At 39.3% G+C, this 22,938-nt stretch overlaps 1 protein-coding gene across 1 annotated transcript; it reads right to left on the bottom strand.

Annotated features, from left to right (window-relative positions):
* Nucleotides 1-566: 566 nt before the first annotated feature.
* Nucleotides 567-1,505, bottom strand: LOC142108345 (olfactory receptor 12D1-like). The gene has a single exon (XM_075191974.1). It carries the CDS (start codon nt 1,503-1,505, stop codon nt 567-569), a length of 939 nt encoding a protein of 312 aa, XP_075048075.1.
* Nucleotides 1,506-22,938: the final 21,433 nt, after the last annotated feature.

The raw sequence follows: 22,938 nt of genomic DNA, 5'->3' as shown, positions 1-22,938 counted from the left end.
GCATCATGACTGCAAATGTGATACCGAAGTACACAGGAGAGCAACGGGCTGCAGGATGATGAAGAGCTGAGGTCCTGATGAGCTGGAAGCCTTGGAGCAGGATCAGAGGTAATGCGCACCGATCTGCAGTGTGGTTGCTGAATCTAATGAATAACAAGGTGGAAGCAATAAACAGGAGCCAGAGGAGGTGACATCCTAACAGGTAAGGAGACCTGAAGATCTGGCACCTTATTAGGGATGCAGGTGCTTTAAATAGACAGGGCTGACAGGCAATCAAGTGAATGCAGGAAGTTTTGAAAAGACCATTTGTGCACATGCTCAGTTCAGACCAGCAAGTGAATGCATGGGGGGAAAACCAATGGAAACAGGTATGAACAGAGACCAAAATGAATGGTTAAGTGGTATGATGTGTGACAGATTTAATTAATATAGAATTAGGACCAACATCTCTAATTTGAAAAACAAGACATAGGGAACATATTTATTTACAGTATATGCACTAGCTATTGCATTATTAAATGAATTAGTTTGAAAATATGCCACAGCCATTTTTATGCTAGTATTTTTTATTTCAAACATTGACCTTTTAAGAACAATTTCCTAAGAGCTCTCTTCACATCCTTGTTCCGCAGGGCGTAAATCAGGGGATTTAAAGCAGGGGTAATCACTGTAAACAGGACTCCAGTGACTCTGTCCTGCTCCAACGAATCTTTAGTAGCTGGTCTTAGGTACGTGCAGAATCCAGTTCCATAATATAAAAGAACGACAATAAGGTGAGAAGTGCAAGTGGAGATCGCTTTATTTCTGCCTTGGTCGGAACGGATGTTTTGAAGATGGGTTGCAATAAATGCATATGAAATCACAATTAAAATAAAGGTGCCAAGTGCTACAGATCCAGTGATTATGCTCACTAACCCTTCATTGACATGTGTATCCGTACATGCCAACCTTAGAAGAGGTTTAATATCACAAAAAAAATGAGTGATTTTGTTTGTACTGCAGAAAGGCAACCTAGAAGTGAGAATTGTGTGAGTCAATGAGTATGATAAACCAGCAAGCCAGGAAATACATGCCAAAGTAATATATATTGTTCTTGACATGAGAACATGGTATCTTAATGGGTTACAAATGGCAACATATCTGTCATAAGACATTGACGTAAGAAACATGGCCTCAGTGCTACCCAAGAAATGAAAGAAATGGAGTTGGACGATGCAGCCTTGGAAAGATATTGTTTTGTCCTCCATAAGTAAACCAGATAACATCTTTGGAACTGTTGTGGTTGAATAGAAAAAGTCCAGGAAGGAAAGATTGCCCAAGAAAAAGTACATGGGAGTATGAAGGCCATGGTCAGTAACCACCACCGTCACAATGCTCAAGTTGCCGACAAAACTAAAGAGATAGAACAGAAGAAATGTGATGAAGAGAAAAGTCTGTAGCTGAGGGAGGTTGGTGATTCCGAGAAGTATGAATTCTTTCACAGATGTTTCATTTGACTTTTCCATTTCAGTCTGCAGACAACAATATTTGTGAAATAATTAAAATGTATAGTTAAGCTTAATAAGTTGTACTGCCTGTTATTTACATAACAAAGTAACACTGTCATAAAAATGTACACAGTTTAGGGTCCTGTAATAAGTGTTTTCATTTTCTAGAACTAACCTGCTTGGCTAGTAATGGAGTTTCAACAGGTAGCACACACATTCAAATATATAGGCACATTGAAATATATTATATCTTCACCAAGATTTTTAAACATCACTAGTTAATTTGCCTTTTTTTTAATCAACAGAAATTGCTAAGAAATTGGTGCTGCTTTGGAGTCTAGCAATTGTAATGAATTTAAAAAGTAAGCAAATTACGGTGAACAGACCCCCTATATACTCCACTGCATGAGGACAAAAGGTCGTGGCCCTAAACGATTCAACTAAAAGGCTGCTCATTAAGAAACAAGAAAATTACCAAATCACAAGTCAAGCCAAACTAAATGACGTGTCAAAGGTCAGGAGCAGACAGCAATGAAGTAATGAACAGGCTGAGCTCAGGACAAGCAGATATCAAGCAAAATCAGGAAGCATCCAGGATACGCCACGCACATGTGCATGATCTTTGGCACAAAAAAGTGTACAGCCAAGTTAATTAAACAGATGCATTTACAAAGGAAGCCAATTACCCTGATTTGCTACAGGAGCAACACAGGTGAGGGCAATGACAGGCTCAGAGCAAGTACTCGGCAGAAAACTTGGAAAACTAGTGGCTTAACTGTTAGATCAATGCCTGTAGACAGAGAAACCACAGCAGCTCTCTCCCGATTTGCCTCCTACCTCTAAGGCATATTAAACATCTCTACTTACAACTCTTTCTCCTCCCTGTTCCTCTTTCTACTCGAGTCCCCCAAGACTCGGTCCTTGGCCCTCTGCTCTTCTCTCTCTACACCTGTACCTCTCTTCATGATCTTATTCAATCATTTGGTCTTCAATACCACTTCTATGCTGATGGCACACAAATCTATCTTTCATCCACTGACCTCTCTCCCATCTTCCAAACCCAAATATCTGGCAATCACTCTGCATTAACTACTTGGATGCACAGCACTTCCTTAAGCTCAACATCTCCAAATCCATTCTCATCATCCAAATCTGTGCTCATCATGTTTCCTCCTGCTAATGTTGCTCTCAATTCCAATATCTTCCTTTTGGTTGACAACATAACTTTTTCCTGTCAGCCCATCCTGCTGCCATGGAGTCATGCTTGTCTTTGCCCTTAGCTTTACTCCTTATATCCAATTCCTCACCAAATCCTGCCACTTTTTCCTCCGTAACATCATGAAAATCCTTACCTTCCTCATTCAGGAAGCAACCAAAATCCTGGTCCTTTCACACATTTCTTGTCTTGATTATTGCAACCTCCTTCTCACTGGCCTTCCTGTCTCTCAATTTTTTGACCTTCAAGCCATCATGAATGCTACAGCTCAGGTCATCTTCCTCTCCCGTTGCTCTTCTTCCCTTCACTGGCATCCTATTCATTTCAGAATTCAGTTCAACCTCCTTACCCTCACTTACAAAACCCTTCCCAACAATTCTCCCTCTTACATCTTTTACCTTGTTTCGAGGTACATACCTACCCGACCACTCCGCTTTGCCTTATGAACTCCACCTCAATTCACTTATAATTACCTCTTCGCATGACCGCTTCCAAGACTTCTGCCCTGCCGCCCCCAATCTTTGGAACTCTCTTTCTGCCTCACTCAATTCTACCCCAATCTTCAATCCTTCAAGCGCTCACTCAAAACTCACATTTTCAAGCTTGCTTATCCTGCCACCTCCAGACCATTCTATTCATCACCTCCTCTTCCTTTGTATGCCATCTCCATTTTCTTCAGGTTGGTCCTAATGTCTCTTACCACCCCTCCCTCTAGAATGTAAGCTCTTGTGGGCAGGGTCCTCCCTACCTGTTGCCCCATGTCTGTCTATTGTCTGACTCCCTTGTACACCCTGCCATGTCTTTTACTTCGCTCTATGTAAGTCTCCATAGTATGCGTATTACCTCCTCTATTTGTTACTTGTGTCTGTATCCAGCGCAACGGAGTCTGTGTCGCCTTATAAATAAATAGATGAGTATTAGTGACTGAAACCCAGGGAGAAGGAAACAGCAACAGGTGGCCAAACTGCTTGTATGTAACAATGCCAAAATCTTTTACGTAAGTAGCAGGTCCATATTTTGGAGTTTGAATCTACCACCATGAAATCAGTTTGGACATACAGTCAATTTTACATCCGATCGATAGTCCGATCGCTTGGTCCAAGGACTGCATACACACTAGCCTTGTTTTAGAGGATAAAGGGAAGAGCGGCCATTCTGGTAGCGACTTTTTACAGCCATGTTGTCGTGAGCAATGATTATAATTTCGTACACACTGAAGCAACATTTGCGGGGCATGTAACGATATACCAAAGACATTAGCATAAAGGGGCAGAGCTTTCACTATAGTTAACACCCAAAACCGCATAAAAAGAGAAGGCAACACTGTCTCTTCATTCATTCCTATTTTTTAACCTACAATGTATACAGTAGAAGAAGAAAAAGCAACTGCGCTTTTCCTGCTTGCTGTGAAAAGAAGACTGCAAGTACGGAACCAAAGAGAAAGAAGGAGAAAGAAAAGATCTTGTTGGAGCAAAGATTTTAGAATACTGTGGCGCCCTCCAGGCGCCCTCCAGAGCCCGGCACCCTAGGCAAGTGCCTAACCTTGCCTAATGGGAGCGCCGGGCCTGGTTGGGACATTGCGCTTTGTTCGTCCATGGGAGCATGCTGCAACTGTGCGGTGTGAAATGTGTATGATTGTTTGTGTCTGCGGTTAGATGGGGAAATAATTTTGCCCGACCACAAATCTTCAGCGGTAGCCCTACACATGAGGTCGCACAGCAGCCGCTCCATTTCATCTTGTATGCGCTTGCTACTACTTCTCATTTTGCTAGCTATTGTTGCTCCCAGGAAATCAAATGTGTCCTGCTCCTTTCATTTTGTCATCAAACTGTTAGCACAATCAAGCATCTTTTCTGTTAGTGCATCACTTTCTTGTATTTCCCTTATTCTGCGTCTCTTTCGCTTCTCAATGTTTTTTGCTAGTGTACCAGCTTTGGTCACGTCCTGGCTATCAGCAGTAAGCCGGCTTTCACGTGCAGTGCTATTACTTGTTGTAACCTCCTGGCCTTCAGCATCCAGCAAGAGGCCGTCAGACAGGAGTGCAGGATGAAAAATAGCAAAATAAAAATAACGAGGGCATGCACTTGCATGCATGTTCAAATGTAACCTATTTACACGTCTTTATGTTTCAGTTTCCATCAACAGAGGAAGACTGGAAAGTGATAGCCAAAGACTTTGAGATGCTATGGAATTTTCCAAATTGCGGTGGTGCCATTGATGGCAAATATGGCAGAATTATGCCAACATCAAACAGTGGATCTTTCTACTTCAATTATACTTCAATTATAAAGGATTTTTTAGCATTATTTTAATGGCCATAGTGGATGCAAACTATGAATTCTTATTTGTGGACATTGGAAAAAATGGAAGAGTCTCAGATGGAGGTGCATTGGAGCATACGAGCGTACTACCTTCCATAACAAACTACAAAACAATGCCCTTATCGTTCCATCTCGGAGTAGCACAAAATATACTAAACTTTGTGTTGTACCCACAAAGAAAAATGAGCATTGAAAGGCGTATATTTAACTACAGACTGTCACGTGCTCGGCGTGTAGTTGAAAATGCCTTTGGGATTCTAAGTAACAGGTTCCGAGTTTTTCATTCGCACCAAGTGGGACTGGTGCAGGCATCACAAATTTACATACACACGCCCCCCAGGTCGAGGAAGTATCGGAGGATTGTCATGGATCGGTCAGAAATTTATACACACTACACAACGGAAAGGAGATTGGAACGAAAATATTGAACGGGACGAATAACCAAATGAGGCGACAATTGTCCATTTGGGCAGACTTTCTATCATTGTGTCACTACACACACTGACCCGAGTTTTGAACGAGCGGTCATATGTCGGCTGGTTGAACAGTTTATTGGACAAAAACCCAGTAGTGTGTACCCAGTTTAAGTGTTGAGTGAAAGTGATGATGCATAGGCAAACCAAGGAGGATTTCATAGTGCCTGGAAACCCCCCCTCTCAACCTGGGCCACTGTATGCTTGAGGTGGCTGGACCCTGCCCCCAGCTTGTGTGCAGATCGTTTCTTTATGCACTGTTCACAGCCATCTCTCCCCTGCTGTGTGTCCCTGCCCCTCTCTACCCCGCCCCTATCTCCCCTGCTGTGTGTCCCCGCCCCTCTCTCCCCTGCTGTGTGTCCCCACCACTCTCTCCACTGCCTGCATGTCTCATGTGTGCAACAGGAGAACACAAGAGAGAGCACTAGATGAAGAGGGTAAGTGTGTGAGTGTGTGAGTGTGTGTGTGTGTGTGTGTGTGTGTGTGTGTGTGTGGGTGGGGGGTTATCATGTGTTTTTAATGTAAATGGTGGGATTTAATATATAAGTACAATAGCTCCTTTGTAAACATAAGCTTGGCGGGACATTTAATATAAGTATGGGGGAGGGGGTATAGGGATTTTAATGTAAGTGTAGGGGGGTATTTTATGTGATGTGGATAAGGGTGTGAAATATTAATTTCATAGCAGGTTGAGAGTGGGAGCTTTTAATTTATTGGTGGGATTAAGGTTTGGGATATTTAATTTAATAATGGGGTTATGGTGGGCCTATTAAGGGTGGATGAGGGGACTTTTCATTTAATGCTGGGGTGGTTTGGGTGCTATTAATTGAATGTGTGGCTGAGTTTGGGGAGAAGGATTGCTATTATTTAAAAGTGAATGCTAATTATTTAATGTTTGGGAGAAAATATTGTTATTTATTAAATGTAAATACTATTAATTTAATGTTGGGGTTGTTTGGAGGGAAATAGATCTTTTTATGAAAGGTGAATGACATTAATTTACTGTCCTGGTTGGTAGCTCTGAGGCCTAATTATTAAACATGGGTGATTTTGATTTAATATAAAGCTGCATTGGAGGAGGGAGGACTACTTTGATAACTCATTACTGGGATTTCTTACCTGTACTTTTTTACAAACAGGGACCCAACATTCCAGGAACCAGACAAGCAACAACTGAGCATAGGACATGAGCAACAACAACAAGTAGTGAAAGCAGCAAGAACAGGTAGGAGAGAGCAGTACAGTCTGACAACTGTTCTGACGCACTCAGTCAGGAAATTGTCCCGACTGTATGGACAGTTGGGAGGTGTGTACCGCTTCACACGGCTCTGCTCAAAAAGGGATAGCTGCGTGTGCCTAACAGTAGTGCATGCAGCATTGCCCAAATGTATTATGGGGATAGAATGGTTTAATGGTTGCACATAAGTTAAAAACTGACTGTTTTTTCATGCAGCACACAAATACTTGATAGCTTATTTGTACACTGAAATTTAAAGTTGATATTTGTGTGTTACATGAAAAAACAGTCAGTTTTTAACTTATGCGCAAAACAAAAAACTCATTTGCACCCCTTGCACTGTAACATGGTTTTGTCCAGGAGACTTAAATAAGAAGTTTCTTAAGTTAAGATCCTTAATGAATCAGGCCCGTGAATTGTGAGCCCTAGGCGGCCCTAACCCCCTCATCCCTCCAGTTGTGAGCGTTGGTAGTGGGTGTGCCCGACATCCGTTCATCTCCCAACAATGACAGCAATTTAGATAAACACATTGACTGTCAAAACAGTAGGACAGTGCTGATTCTAGAGTCTGTACTGTTCCTCCATTTGGGAGGTATGGCAAATACAATGTCAATTACTCTCTTGCAAAAAGTATATGTGCAATATTAGAAAATATTTTACTGAAAGAGTAGTAGCTGCTTGGAACAAACTACCACCAAATATAGCTGGAAAGACAATAGCAAAAATATCTGTCCTGACAATAAACCATTAATAAAAGAGGGGTTAATTCATCTTCATATGCTTCAATATTCCATGTTTGTACCATATAGAGATGTATTCATCAGCCCAAAAGGAGAAATAGTTTAGAATGAATGTGGGACATAGGGGTATATTTACTGCAGGTTTGAAAAAGTGGAGATGCTGCCTAAAGCAACCAATCAGATTGTAGCTGTAATTTTGTAGAATGTACTAAATAAATGATAACTAGGGGCACACAAATACTTGATAGCTTATTTGTACACTGAAATTTAAAGTTGATATTTGTGTGCTACATAAAAAACAGGCAGTTTTTAACTTATGTACAAAACAGAAAACTGATTTGCACCCCTTGCATTGTAACATGGTTTTGTTCAGGAGACTGAAATAAGAAACTTCTTAATTTAAGATCCTTAATGAATCAGGCCCTTTGTGTTTAAATGTGTCCTTATTCCTGTGGTATTAGTTTACCAACAATAATGCTATTTCTATAAAAAAAATGTGGGTTATATTTGGCAAAGTAAATATCTGTATTATTTTGCTCTTTGTGGAAAGGTTAATTCTAAGTTAACAACAAAATGTTAAATTCATTACTATGATAAAACTGTTACAATATTGTTAATTATTTCCACTGAGAACAACAACAGCAGGAAACAACACATTAACAAGAGAATAGTAATAGTTGTTTTGCTACCAAAGACAAATTCCACTGTGAACATAGAACATAATTATTAGACACAAAATATCAAATTACTGTAAAAAGCATACAATTTATAATGTAAAAAAATACATACAATTTTTTTTCATAACATATATCATTTTTTTTTATTTGCATACTCTGTATTATCTCTCTCTTTGTAGCACGATTGATTCTAAGTTAACAGCACAAACATTAATTCACTGCTATGATAAGACTGTTACAATATTGTTATTTATTTCCACTGAGAACAACAGTAGCAGAAAAAAAGACATTAGCAAAAAGAAAAATAATAGTTGTTTTGCTACCAAAGACAAATTCCACTGTAAACATACTACAACATAATCATTAGGCACAAATTAACAAATTAGTGAAAAAAATGCATACAATTTATATTTCATAATGTAGATATTTATTTTTTATTTGCATACTCAAAACCAGAACATTATTCAAAAGACCTACCCAAAGTATTCATGAAAATACAGTACTTCTCACAACTTTATTATTTGTTTATCCAGACAGCTAGTATAACAACTGTGAGCATATGGAATTTTGTTTGCTGTTTTGGGCATTTTTATTTCCTAATGCCACTTTGTAAACTTGTCCCACTAATGGCAAATACTGAAATTATTTACCAGTATACTTTATAGTGTCTTTAGTTTTACACAACAGCAGCAAAAACTGTTTGATTCATTCCAAATAGTATTAAAATATATGATGATCAAAGTCTTACTTAAAGGAGAATGTGCCAGTTTTTACTTTGGCAAAACCAGGCTGCGCTAGGGGGACGCTCTCCACAAATTGTGGACAGATTTAGAATTGGGAGGGGAAGCGTCCCAGCTCAACTTTTTTTCACAGTGTAAAAATACAGCTGCCCAGTTGTTGTGTATTTGATACAATAGCAGACAGTAATTTCACTGCATGAAAAAAAATGCATTTGCACCATCGCATCACTACATAGTTTGCTCGGGGGTAAGCTTGCACCCTCTATCTGGATTTACCCCTGTGTCTAAATGAGGCACACATGGTGCATTTGGACTAGTTTCTTTTTTTTCTAACCACATATGAAGAATGTATAACATACATCAGATAAAAAGGTTATCATATCTTAAAAGGGTACGGCTCAAAAAAAAAGTACAGATTACTAGTTCAGTTTGGGGATAGAAAAATTGATAGATTACTACTTATTGAAGAATACTTATTTCACTAGATAATAGAAGACAGCAGTAGAAATTAAGAAATAAGGAAGGGTTTAGTTCAGTTTAAAGTGGAATAATACTCACCAAGTGGTTTGTTCAAAGAGATGGTTGGGAGAAATCTGCTATGTCTGAAATGACTTTTTTGGCCTCCACAAGCACAAAAGAATATTTTCTATGCAGCTCCCAATTTATTGTAAGTTATTGAAACACGCAATGGAATAAATACCTTGAAGGACCAGCAATTCCATTGTGCTATATGTGGGAGAATTCTCCAGACACTCTACAATTGTGGAGAGATAATTCTAAGATTAAGACAATCTCGCTGAGGCCATATTAGTAAGGTTTCCCAATAGCATGTCTCTGGGTAATGAGCTAAATTACTGACTCTAACAGCAAGTAAAAATTATTCTGATAACATAAAATGACATGTTGTTTATGTTCACATAAACAAGTGTTCTATTATGTCATGAATCCATTACAATTATGGCTAGATTTAGGCTTAGATCTAACCATTAATTCACTATGGCTTGTGCTCTTTTGTTTATTTATTAATTTATCTAATTAATGTTTTACTTCAATACTGTATACATTCCTACTTGGCTACTTTACATTAGCAATAAAATTTGTGTTTCCTTTTCTACATTTGTTTATCAAATTCAGAATTTCAAAAGTGTTATACCGCAACTCATTATCATGCTGCTTTTATATTATCTCCATCTCTATCCTCCTAAAACGATCCAACTGACATTCTAAAGCACCATCTACCCCAGTGATGGGCAACAGGTGGGCCCTACAGCTAATGCCCCCAGCTCCCTCCTATGTCTGCTGATAAGTTATAAGTTGTCTTTCTGTTCTTGTGAAATTTTGCATAGATTGCGCGTGATGATTGCAGTATGTATGTTGGTAGTTTCACATAGAATGTGTAAGAAAGTGATTTAATTAAGTCTCCTATAAAGTAGTGAGCCAATATATTTTCCATAGAATATCCAACAATTATAATCCAGCAAACCTCAAACACATCACCTGTCTCCCCTCTCTTCCTAAGTCCTTTAAATGTGCTCTATGGAACACACGCTCTGTTTGTAACAAACTTACCTCCATACACGACCTCTTCCTCTCAAACAACCACAACCTTAAGGCAATAACAGAAACATGGCTCACGCAATCAGACACTGCCTCACCTGCAGCCCTTTCACATGGTGGTCTCCATTTCACCCACACTTCCAGACCTAGAGGCAGACAAGCAGGTTGGGTTGGACAACTTCTCTCCCCACAGTGCACGTTCACAGTTCTACCAAAATGTCCCATCACTCACGTTCACATCTTTTGAAGTACAAACTATTAGGAATTTAACCCATTCTCAATGCCATTGCTGTGATCTATCGCCCCCCCGCTCCCCACCAACAATTTCTTGAATATTTCTCTGAATGGTTCCCTCACTTCTTATCTTCTGACATCCCCACATCATCATCATCATCATCATCATTTATTTATATAGCGCCACCATATTCCGTAGCGCTTTACAATTGGGGACAAACATAGTAAACTAAAAAACAAACTGGGTAAAACAGATAAAGAGGTGAGAAGGCCCTGCTCGCAAGCTTACAATCTATGGGACAATGGGAGTTTGACACATGAGGTTACGTCTACATTTTGCATTTCGGCCCAGCCAGGCTGCAAAGGTAAAAGTGACTCATAAGCTAAATGATCCTGTCACACAGCAATGTTGGTCAGGGGGTAATTGTCTTGTATGAAATTGTGTAACGGGTGGTAATAGGGTAATGTACTGAGGTTAAGAGGGTGGCTGAGGAATATTATAAGCTTGTCTGAAGAAGTGGGTGTTCAGAGAATGCTTGAAAGTTTGTAGACCAGAGGAGAGTCTTATTGTGCAAGGGAGAAAATTCCATAGAGTGGGTGCAGCCCGAAAAAAGTCCTGTAACCGGGAATGGGAGGATGTGATGAGGGTGAATGAGAGACGCATATCTTGTGCAGAACGGAGTTGCCGAGTTGGGAGATATTTTGAGAGAAGAGAGGAGATGTATTTTGGTGCAGCTTTGTTGATGACCTTGTAGGTTAGTAAAAGTATTTTATATTGGATTTGCTAGAAAACAGGCAACCAGTGTAGAGACATACAGAGTGATTCAATAGAGGAATAACGATTTGCAAGGAAAATGAATCTTGACGCAGCGTGCAAAATAGGGGTTTGAGTCTGATTTTGGGAAGACCAGTAAGGAGGGAATTGCAATAGTCAATTCCAGAGATGATAAGTGCATGAATTAAGGTTTTTGCAGTGTCTTGCGTGAGATATGTGCGAATTCTGGAATTGTTTTTTAGATGTATGTAGCATGATTTAGATATAGAGTCAATGTTGGGAACAAAGGATTGGTGTGAGTCAAGGATTACACCTAGGCAGCGAGCTTGCGGGGTGAGATCTTTGGTTATGTTGTCAACAGAAATAAAAATGTCAGACTGGAAGCTTCTATTGTTGGGTGGGAATATTATTAATTCTGTTTTTGAAAGATTGAGTTTGAGTTGGCGAGAGGACATCCAAGATGAAATGGCAGAAAGACAGTCAGTAACGCAAGACAACACAGATGGTGAGAGATCAGGAGAGGATAGATAGATTTGTATATCATTCGCATAGAGATGATACTGAATTCCAAAGGAGCTTATTAGTTTTCTAAAAGAAGTGATGTAGATATAGAATAGCAGAGGACCTATGGTACCTATGGCGGCTAGATTGATGGTTGTAATCTATGTGTTGGAGTGCCCTTGTGGCCTCCAATATATAGGAAGGACAAAGTGTGCTTTGAAGATAAGTATTGCGAAACATATCTACAACATCAAAAAAGGGCTTAAAACTCATAGTGTCCCTAATCATTGTATTAATGATCTGCAATACAATCCTAATCAGCTAAAATTTATAGACATACAACATATAAGAAAATTTTGGAGAGGCGGTAATTACATGGAGAATATTTCCCGTCAGGAGGCCAAATGGATCTTTATGATGAAAACTCTCATACCATATGGATTAAATAGTGATTTCGATTTAGGTTCATTTCTAACCCTATAATACCTTTGGCCCCTCCCCCTTTTCTATCATTTCATTTTTTAGATCTTTATATATTTATATATATTTATATATATTTTTACCTATTTTATTCATATATATTTTGTATACAATGTTTTCAAGCCATTGTTTTTAAAGAATCTGTTTTAAATAACCTGATTTTTACTGATTTGCTTTGTAATAAGTTTCACCCAATAAAGAGGGAGGAGGGTCTATTTAAACATTCCTCAACACTTGTTTGCACTATCCTTGACAAAGTCCCTTGATTGGACGAAACGCGTTGGTTATTGATTTTTTTTTTATCACAACAAGCCACCGTACATTGAGCGTTCCATTGCTACATTTCCGCGTTCCAGAAGCGGCAACACGTTGTTATCATCACGGAGGACCGACATACAAAGACTTCTCTGCCACGGGACCTTAACGATAGGGAATTCTAGGGTAAGATTCTTTTTTTTATGACTGTTTGCTTGTATTAGAATTGGCCTAGAAGATAATGTTACGTGTTATCACGGACTCACACTTCCGATATCAAGTGATCACAGAAGGAGCTTAAACATTTCAATTTAATGTGTGTATTGTTTTTGTCTGTTTTACTGCCACTCAATCATATTGGGTTCCTCTTTGCTCATAATTGACTATCGTATGCCCTCAGGAGGTGTTATATTAATCCCACTATATCCTCAGCATATATAAAGCACTGGTTATCTCACCATCTACATTTGCAATACAGATGTTTACTTTGCCAAATATAGTCAACATTTTGAACATCATTTATAGAAATAGTAATATGGTTGGTAAGCTAATACCACATAAATAAAGACACATTTAAACACAAACGTGTTCTTATGAAGTAACTCAATGTCATTGAAGTACCAAATACATATCTGCCAAACTGAAAAACAACTAGTTGCTATTAGAATTTATGAAAGATTGAACTTGATAGACCTGTGTATATTTTTTTGTTATTGCATGTTTTTATTTGCCACTGACAATATCACTAATAATTTATTCCTGCATACTTGTTCATTTACTTGTCCTGTGATCTGTATAACAGTATATGTGTCTCTCAACACCTGTTATTATTTTTTTACAGTCTTTTAAGACGATTGTACAATGGCCTCGATTTGTTGAAAGACCAGGCAGGGTTGCAGAGGTGTAGGAGGATAGGGGTATATTCCACTCACTTCTCAAACAATAGTTTTTATTTTTTTTTATATATTAATATGTCTTTATTTGGTGGGGTACATTATTCTGATGAGTGTATTAGCGTCGGCGAGTATATAGACAAAAAATTGAAGTGCCGGCATGCAGTATGTTCACAATTTCTAGCAGTCTCGAAGAGAGGGTTGTCGGAATTGTTTTAATGAAAGTCTGCATGTAATTAATGTCTCTCTTTTAGTAATTAGCTTTGTTTGTCTATATACTTGTTGTCTGTAATACACCTGTCGGAATAATGAGTACCACCACTTTATTTATATATATTGTCAAATGTAAGTGTTGGCTCAATGATGGCTGAATTTTTGCCTTGCATTTTCTTATTGTCATACTGATGGGATGCAGCGGGGGTTGGGACCTAGCGTTGCTACGGCCATAGCGGATGTATGGAGGGACACTTGTTTAGCATAGAAAAGATGTAAAGCTAGGCCTGATTGATCATAGCATCACAACTTGATCTGTAATTTTGATCTGTGTGTAATTTTCAGTATGGGCCTGATTTATCAAGGAAGGCAAAATGACAGCAATTTGAGCTTTTTTTTTTAAACGAAAAGAAATTTCATGCATGTACATCCGTATTCAAGTACAAGCAGATCTGTAGGAACGTTTCCAGTTAAGTAGATGTATAAGTACGCTCTGGCTATACGGCACTTGCTGTATGTAGACAGACATAACACACTGCAGGGAAAAATATGGAATACATTAGCTCCTGTTAATAATATAATTATTATTATTATTAAAATACATGAAATACATTTATCAGGATGTTATTAATGCTTAATGTACATAAAATGCATGTTTACAGTTGCTCTTAATTGCAAACACATGTTCTTGCATTCATACAAGTCCATCAACGGGGCAAATGCAGGATTTGTAGAGAGGGGTTTCCACCCCACGCCTCCAGTGGGCGTGGCCATCATGCATAGGGGTGTGGCTATAAGTATAGATGGTCCTTGTATTCATAAACGTCCTTCATCACTATCAACCAACATTTACACCTGCCCAGTTGCTGGTGCAAGTGATACTTCTGGTACATTGCCTACGTATATACGCCCCTTCTCTTCCACATTCCGCCCTTCAAATCGTAGGCTGTCGTAAATGTTATTTGCATTCAAAGATGATTTGCATGCACTTGTGTTGACAGGCACATAGTCCATTTCTGAGCAATTTTACACAAATTACAAAGCACCTACAGGACTAACGCTCTTTAATTAATCCAACTGTTTAATCAACTTGCCTGTACACTTTTTTGTGCAAAAGATCATGCACATTTCAATAGTGTAACCCAGATTCTTCCTGATTTTGCTTGATATCTGTTTGTCCGGATCTCAGCCTATTCTCTACTTCACTGCTGTCTGCTCCTGACCTTTAACACGTCTTTTAGTTTGGCTTGTCTTGCAATTTGGTGATTATCTTGTTTCTTAGTGAGCAGTCTATTAGTAACAATCATTTAGGGCCACAATCATTGTCCTCATGCAGTGGACTGTAAGGGGGTTCTTCAACTTAATTTACTTACTTTTTTAAATTGATTAAGGTCGCTAGAATCCCATACACTAATATATGAAGCAGCAATTCCTTTAAATTTCCGTTAATTTAAAGGAGGCAAATTCACTAGCGATGTTTCAAAATCTTGCCGAAGAGCTAATTTATTTCAATGTGCCCATTCATATGAATGCATGTGCTACCTGTTTAAACTCCATTACTAGCCAAACAGGTTAGTTCTAGAATATAAAAATATTATTTTTGCAACACTTATTACAGAACCCTAAACTCTGTACATTTGTATGATAGTGTCACTTTGCTATTGATTATTATTATTATTATTATTATTATTATTATTATTATTATTATTATTATTATTAAGTTGTCAGAAGATGTCCATGGCACCGTACAGGGTACAAACTATACGACAGAACAAGGTAAAACAGTACAGTATAATAAACCAGTAACACTATACCATTAATTCAATCAAGTCTTTCTGTGTAATTAAGACAGTGCAGGAACAATGAAGGAGGAAGCATTCCAGCTCCTTATTAGCACAAACAGAAATGAGGTTAATATACTATTTAGGTACATTATACCCTAGAGGATTAAATAACGATTTCGAGCTCAAATGGTTCCTTCAGCATTAAACTTATTTATTAATAAAATATTAAAAGGGATATATCTTGAAAAAAATCATGTATTGAAATGAACAAATTCAGATTTTTTTTTTTCTGTTAAAAATATAGGTTGTAATTATCTGTGCATCCATTGATCAATAAACCTGTTGGAGGAGGACTGTAGTATAGAGAGTAGAGTCTCAGTTTGTGCGCCCATTGATCAATAAACTTATTGGCGGGAGACTGTAGTAAAAAGAGTAGAGGCTCCGGTTGTGCACCCATTGATTAATAAACCCATTGGAGGAGGACTGTAGTATAGAGAGTAGAGGCTCTGGTTGTGCACCCATTGATCAATAAATCCATTGGAGGAGGACTGTAGTATAGAGAGTAAAGTCTCCGATTGTGCATCCTTAGCTATATAACCTCATTGGAGGAAGACTGTAGTATAGAGAGTAGAGGCTCCGATTGTGCATCCATTGCTCTATAACCTCATTGGAGGAGGAATGTAGTATAGAGAGTAGAGGCTCCGTTAGTGCACTCATTGATCAATAAACCCATTGGAGGAGGGCTATAGTATAGAGTGTAGAGGCTCTGATTGTGCATCCTTTGCTATATAACCTCATTGGAGGAAGACTGTAGTATAGAGAGTAGAGGCTCCGATTGTGCATCCATTGCACTATAACCTCATTGGAGGAGGAATGTAGTATAGAGAGTAGAGGCTCCGTTAGTGCACTCATTGATCAATAAACCCATTGGAGGAGGGCTGTAGTATAGAGTGTAGAGGCTCCGATTGTGCATCCATTGCTCTACAACCTCATTGGAGGAGGACTGTAGTATAGAGAGTAGAGGCTCCATTTGTGCACCCATTGATCAATAAACCCATTGGAGGAGGACTGTAGTATAGAGAGAAGAGGCTCGATTGTGCATCCATTGCTCTATAACCTCATTGGAGGAGGACTGTAGTATAGAGAGTAGAGGCTCCGTTTGTGCACCCATTGACCAATAAACCCATTGGAGAAGAACTGTAGTATAGAGAGAAGAGGCTCGATTGTGCATTCATTGCTCTATAACCTCATTGGAGAAGGACTGTAGTATAGAGAGTAGAGGCTCCATTTGTGCACCCATTGATCAATAAACCCATTGGAGGAGGACTGTAGTATAGAGAGTAAAGGCTCAGATTGTGCATCCATTGCTCTATAACCTCATTGGAGGAGGAATGTAGTATAGAGAGTAGAGGCTCCGTTAGTGCACTCATTGATCAATAAACCCATTGTAGGATGGCTGTAGTATAGAGTGTAGAGGCTCCGATTGTGCATCCATTGCTCTACAACCTCATTGGAGGAGGACTGTAGTATAGAGAGTAGAGGCTTCGGTTGTGCATCCATTGCTCTATAACCTCATTGGAGGAGGACTGTAGTATAGAGAGTAGAGGCTCCATTTGTGCACACATTGATCAATAAACCTGTTGGAGGAGGACTGTAGTATAGAGAGTAGAGGTTCCGATTAGTAAAAATAAGGTTATTAGTTCAGCACCAGCAGAAGTAAGTTGGGTGTATAAAATGTAATGAAGTTCTTACATACTCATTTAATTTGTGAAAAAGCCCTTAAATAATAAGTGATTTAGTTTGATGGAAGATGTATTTCAAGAATAAAACGTCTTTGAGAGGTTGTTGTAATAATGGATGCATAGTGGTTGAAAGTGCATGATATTCTTTTCAATATACTATGTAATATGGGATAACATAAGATGATTGTAAATATTATATTGAAAAGATAGATATATTTTCGAAATAGTTATTTTTTCTCTTGTACACTCAGAGAAAAATTATGCATTTAAATTAACTAGTTCAGAATGCATTTAAAAGTATATGTTGCAAGTATTAAAAAAACTACTGACTACCAGCTCTGTTAAATGAGTTGTAGCAAAGAGGGTGGATGTTCTAGTTGGAAATCAAAAGGTTACAAGTTGAAACCCAACAGAAGAAGGTTGGGCGTAAAAATATTATTGTACGAAATACTGAATGTCTCACAGATATATTTTATTTTAGGAGTAAGTCCTCATTATTATGAATTTATTAGATATATGTGCAATATGTTTAATGTTTTTAAGATTAAATATAAGATGAATGTTACTGCAGAGATAAATGTATTAAAAAGAACAAATGTGTAATATAATGGAAAATATGATGTCAATAAATTAATCAGATGAATCTGTGTAAGCTTCATAGTGATTGGTGTACAGAACTATAAAACATCGTGGTAACCACTTCTCCCCCACACCTTGAGAAAGATTCACAGAATCGAAACACTTTGGTGGTAAGAACGGAAATCCGATACCAGGTGGGAACTGCTCCTGAAAGACTTACAGGACTGTGAGGCAATGTGGCCGGCTGATATCATCTCGAAGTGATTTCGCTCCTTACAAGTCAGTTACATGCTTAATGGGGTAAGAGTCCACCTTCAGAGGGATTGGAGAGAAATTTTAAAACTGGATAGTGGAATGTTTTTATTTTACATACTGGGTGTTACGTCAACCAGTGCGGCATAAACTTATAGAACCAGTAGCAGAGGTTTTCTCCTTTAGCAGCCGCCTTTTCCGTAGAGACTGGTTGTGCTCACAGGTACTCAGATGCCCCCAGGACTTAAACTCAAAGTAGCATGAGTTTATACTCACACGGTCGCATACAAATAAGCTATCATTTGCACCCCTTGCATTGTAACATGATATTGTCCAGGAGACTTAAATAAGAAGTTTCTTAAGTTAAGATCCTTAATGAATCAGGCCACAGGACTTCAGAGTTATCACAGGTGCTGCCTAATGGCAGTAGTGCAAGTGGCCAATAGGAATGCAGTGCTCAACTGTAATAATACATACTAATTTGTTCTAAACAGCCATGATTGGCTAAACTTAATGCAACATGCGCGTACATGCCCGGCTGTTAGCCAGCTGGCTGGTCGCGGCGGCAGAGGGTCCCAAGCGTCCCGGTTGTTGCCCAGGTAACTGGGATGACGAAACTGGAAGTGATGTCCCGGTTGTCATAGCGACGGCCGGGACGCCAGAAGGAAGGTGTTGAGAGTCACGGCGGTGCCCTACTAACACTGGGAATAATAAATAATATTTGTTTTCTTTTTAAGCAATTTGCATTTTTGTTGCTTCAGTTGTTTATAAACCCAATCTGTGGAGTTATAAGAGAAATGAAATACAGAAATGTTTGGTTCATCTGTAGAAAGGGAATAACTCCTATAAAATCAGACCTCTCTAAGAGAGGAAAGAAAAGGAGATTGATATTACACTTGTGGATGAGAACATTTATGAGTTTGAAATTTAATTGAAATATATCTGCTCTGAAGTTTAAATCAGAAGAAAGATTGCAGTTGTTTAGGTTTAAGAGTTAGCACAGTTTGCACTATGTTCTTTTTTCTGTTTGTTTTGCCTCTAGATTGGGTAAATTTGGAAGTGGTGAGAGGTACACTGGAGGTAAAAGAGGAAGTGATACAACTTTATTAAGAAGAAAGTACACATCAATTTAAAGGCCAATATTTGTTTGCTTGTTTATATTGTAACACTGGAGGAAAAAAAGGAAGTGAAACACTTCTATTAAGAAGTAGGCAGACATCACTTTAAAAGGACACTGTGTTGATACATGTCTACAGCTGCACCACCCTGATCAAGTCCAATCTTGTCTGATCTTGAAAGCTAAGCAGGATTGGACTGGGTTAGTATTTGGATGGAAGACCACATGGGGATACCAAGTACTGCAAGCTATAGAAAGGGATGGAGATTAAGCACTCACCTCCTGGTGATTGCAGGAGCTGCAAATAGAGCCAGGGATCCCTCCCTAGTAATACAGGGCCTGATTCATTAAGGTTCTTAAATGAAGAGGATTCTCATTTCAGTCTCCTGGACAAAACCATGTTACAATGGAAGGGGTGCAAATAAGTGTTCTGTTTTACACATAAGTTAAATACTGACTGTTTTTTCATGTAACACACAAATATCAACTTTAAATTTCAGTGTACAAATAAGCTATCAAGTATTTGTGTGTTACATGAAAAAACAGGCAGTATTTAACTTATATGTAAAACAGAACACTTATTTGCACCCCTTCCATTGTAACATGGTTTTGTCCAAGAGACTGAAATGAGTATCCTCTCCATTTGAGATCCTTAATGAATCAGGCCCACAGTAACATGCAAAGATTATCTATTGCGCTCACTGACTAAATAAAACAATGATTCTATTATAAAATGTATAATGACCCCTATTATGAATCAAAAAATACTTATATATATATATATTTATTGATTCATAATAGGGGTCATTATACATTTTATAATAGAATCATTGTTTTATTTAGTCAGTGAGCGCAATAGGAAATCTTTGCAAGTACTGTAAGCTAAATTATAATTAATGAAATTCTATTGTTGTATAATGTACCAAGAGCACACAGTACACTTTATTTTTTTTTAGGATACCTGAGAGAGGAGGGAGGGTAAGAGATCTAGAGGTGAGAGAGGTAGAATTGAGTGTCATCGGCATAGAGGTGGTACTGGAGGCTGAAGGAACTGCTGAGTTCACCCAGGGAGGTGGTGTACAGAGAATAGAGCAAAGGACCAAAAACAGCACCCTGTGGGACACCTACAGGAAGGGTGGATGGTTGGTAGGGAGATCCAGTGGTGGGAACAGAGAAGGAGCTGTTGGCTAGGTAGGAGGTGAACCATGAAAGGACAGTACCAGAGAGGCCAATGAAGTGAAAAATGTGAAGCAGGGGATGGTGGTCCAAGGTGTCATAGGCCAGAGAAAGGTCCAGGAGGATAAGCAAAGAGAAATGGCCCCTGGATTTAGCCAAGAGGAGATTGTTGGTGACTTTAGCCAGTGCAGTTACACTGGAGTGGAGGGGGGTGAAACCTGATTGAAGAGGATCAAGGAGGAAGCAGTCAGAGAGGTAAGTGGTGAGACAGTTGCAGACAAGCTTCTCAAGTATTTTGGATGCAAAGAGGAGAAGGAAAATGGGGTGATAGTTAAAGAGTGAGATGAAGTCAACATTAGGATTTTTTTAGAATGGGTGAGATCAGAGCATGTTTAAAGACTGAGGGGAAGATGCCAGTGGAGAGGGACAGATTAAAGAGGTGAGCAATATGGGAGTAGGTGGTGGAGGAGAGGGAGCAAAGCAGGCGAGAGAGGATGGGATCAAGGGGGGCATGTGGAAGGGGGAGACGATGATATGAGAGAGTAGGCTTCATCACCAGAAGTAGGCCAGACGGAGTACAGGAGTTGGAGGCTGGGGAGAGAAGAGGGTGGAGAGGAAGTGGGCAGCAGAAAAGTGATTGAAAGAGGAAATTTCAAGTCTGATGGCCTTGATTGTAACAGAGAAAAAGGAGGCAAAGTCAGTGTTAGCACAGGAAAGTGTTACAAGTGGCAAAAAGGCAGCGGGTATTGGAGGACTGTGAAGTGATGAGGGATTAAAAGTAGGATTATTTAGCAAGGGAGATGGCGGAACTTTAGGATGAGAGGATAAACTTGAAGTGATGGAAATCAGCTAGGTAATGAGATTTCCTCAAGTGGCCTCAGCGGTGCACAATTGGAGGAAACAGGTACATTTGGAGTGTCACAGTTGAAGTTTGGAGCAGCAAAGGTAGACAAAAGTTGGGGGAGGAGGCAGCATCAAGAGTGGTGGTGAGGGTATGATTATAGAGGGAGGCCACCTGGTTAAGGTAGTCTAGGATGGATAAAGGAGAGAGGAGAGTTTCGGGAGAAGAGGACAGAGAAGCAGAATCAAGAGCATCTAGGTTTCGTCTAGATTGGGTAGATTTGGTAGTGGAGAGGGGTACAGGAGTCGAGGAAAGTGTGAATGAGAGGTGATGGTGATCACATAGTGGGACAAGATAGAGGGAGAAGCCAAAAAGAGCCCCGGTGGGAGAAGACATTGTCAAGAGAGAGACATAGAGAGAGGGTGGGGGAAGAGGCCTATTGTGAGAGGCCAAGGGAGGAAAAAAGGGCAAGTAGCCTGATGGAAGCAGGGTCAGTGGGGTTGTCAATGGGGATGTTGAAGTCACCTAAGATGATGAAAGGGAGGTCAGAGGAGAGGTAGTGAGAAAGCCAGGCTGCAAAATTGTCTATTAATTGGGAAGTAGGTAGATGACTGAGACACGGAGATGGATGGGGTAGGAGACGGAAAGAGTGGACTTCAAAGGAGGAGAAAGAAAGGGAGTGTTCAGGAGGAATGACTTGAAAAGTATATGTGGGGTATAGAGATATGCCCATCCCCCCTCTTGGATGATCATCAGGTATGGTGGAGTGGGTGAAGGAGAGGCTCCCATAGGAGAAAGCAGAAGAGGAAGCAGTGTCTGTACTAGAGTGCTAGGTTTCAGTAATGGCAAGGAGGTTAAATCAATTGGATAAGAAGAGGTTGCGGATTGAGGGCAGTTTATTTCAGATGGATCTGGCCTTCCAGAGGGCACTGAAAAAACGGAGAGTTGGAATTGGTGAATTGTGAATAAGATTGGCAATGTTACAGGTGCACAAGAGTTTGCTGGGTCTGGGATGCAAAATAAGGCAGGGGAGAGAATTGGTCGGGGACTTGAGCAGGGAGGCATGGTAGGAGGAAAGATAGGTGATGGACAAAAAGAGGAAGAAAAGGGGGAAAGATGAGGCAAATTAGAAAGAGAGGGATGGAGGGTAAGTGGAGGGATGCAGGGTTAGTTGCGAAAGGGAATGAAAGAAGAGGCTAGTCTAGAAGGAGGCGGTAGGTAGCTGAGCCAAAGGGTGTGAGGCAGTAGAGAACAGGAACATGGTGAGATGTAAAATGGAAGACAGAGGAAATATGACAAACGTTAATTTACAGTATAACGGCAAACAGCGAGCAGAGAAAGATATTGAATAAAGTATCAAAAATGATAATCAAAAAAACGGAAATAAAACGTATGACCTTTAAATAATCAGGACTACATCTTATTAAGCTTAATGATATATTCTTATTAAATCACATATATTGTTCTTTGCAGACTGAAATGGAAGAGTTCAATGAAACATCTGTAAAATAATTCATATTTCTAGGAATCACCAACCTCCCTCAGCTACAGACTTTTCTTTTCATTGCATTTCTTCTTAAAAATACAATACATTTCTCTGCAAGCCAATTTATTGTCAAGATCACCACCTCTAGGACCAAGTGTTGGG

The sequence above is a fragment of the Mixophyes fleayi genome, chromosome 12 (genome assembly GCF_038048845.1).
Source record: "Mixophyes fleayi isolate aMixFle1 chromosome 12, aMixFle1.hap1, whole genome shotgun sequence".
In the NCBI taxonomy this organism is placed as follows: Eukaryota; Metazoa; Chordata; class Amphibia; order Anura; family Limnodynastidae; genus Mixophyes; species Mixophyes fleayi.
The sequence above is the reverse complement of the archived record's forward strand: the minus strand, read 5'-3'. Positions and strand labels throughout refer to the sequence as shown.

Excerpts from the sequence above, each read along its gene's own strand:
- LOC142108345 (XM_075191974.1), bottom strand. The coding sequence starts at position 1,505 with ATGGAAAAGTCAAATGAAACATCTGTGAAAGAATTCATACTTCTCGGA.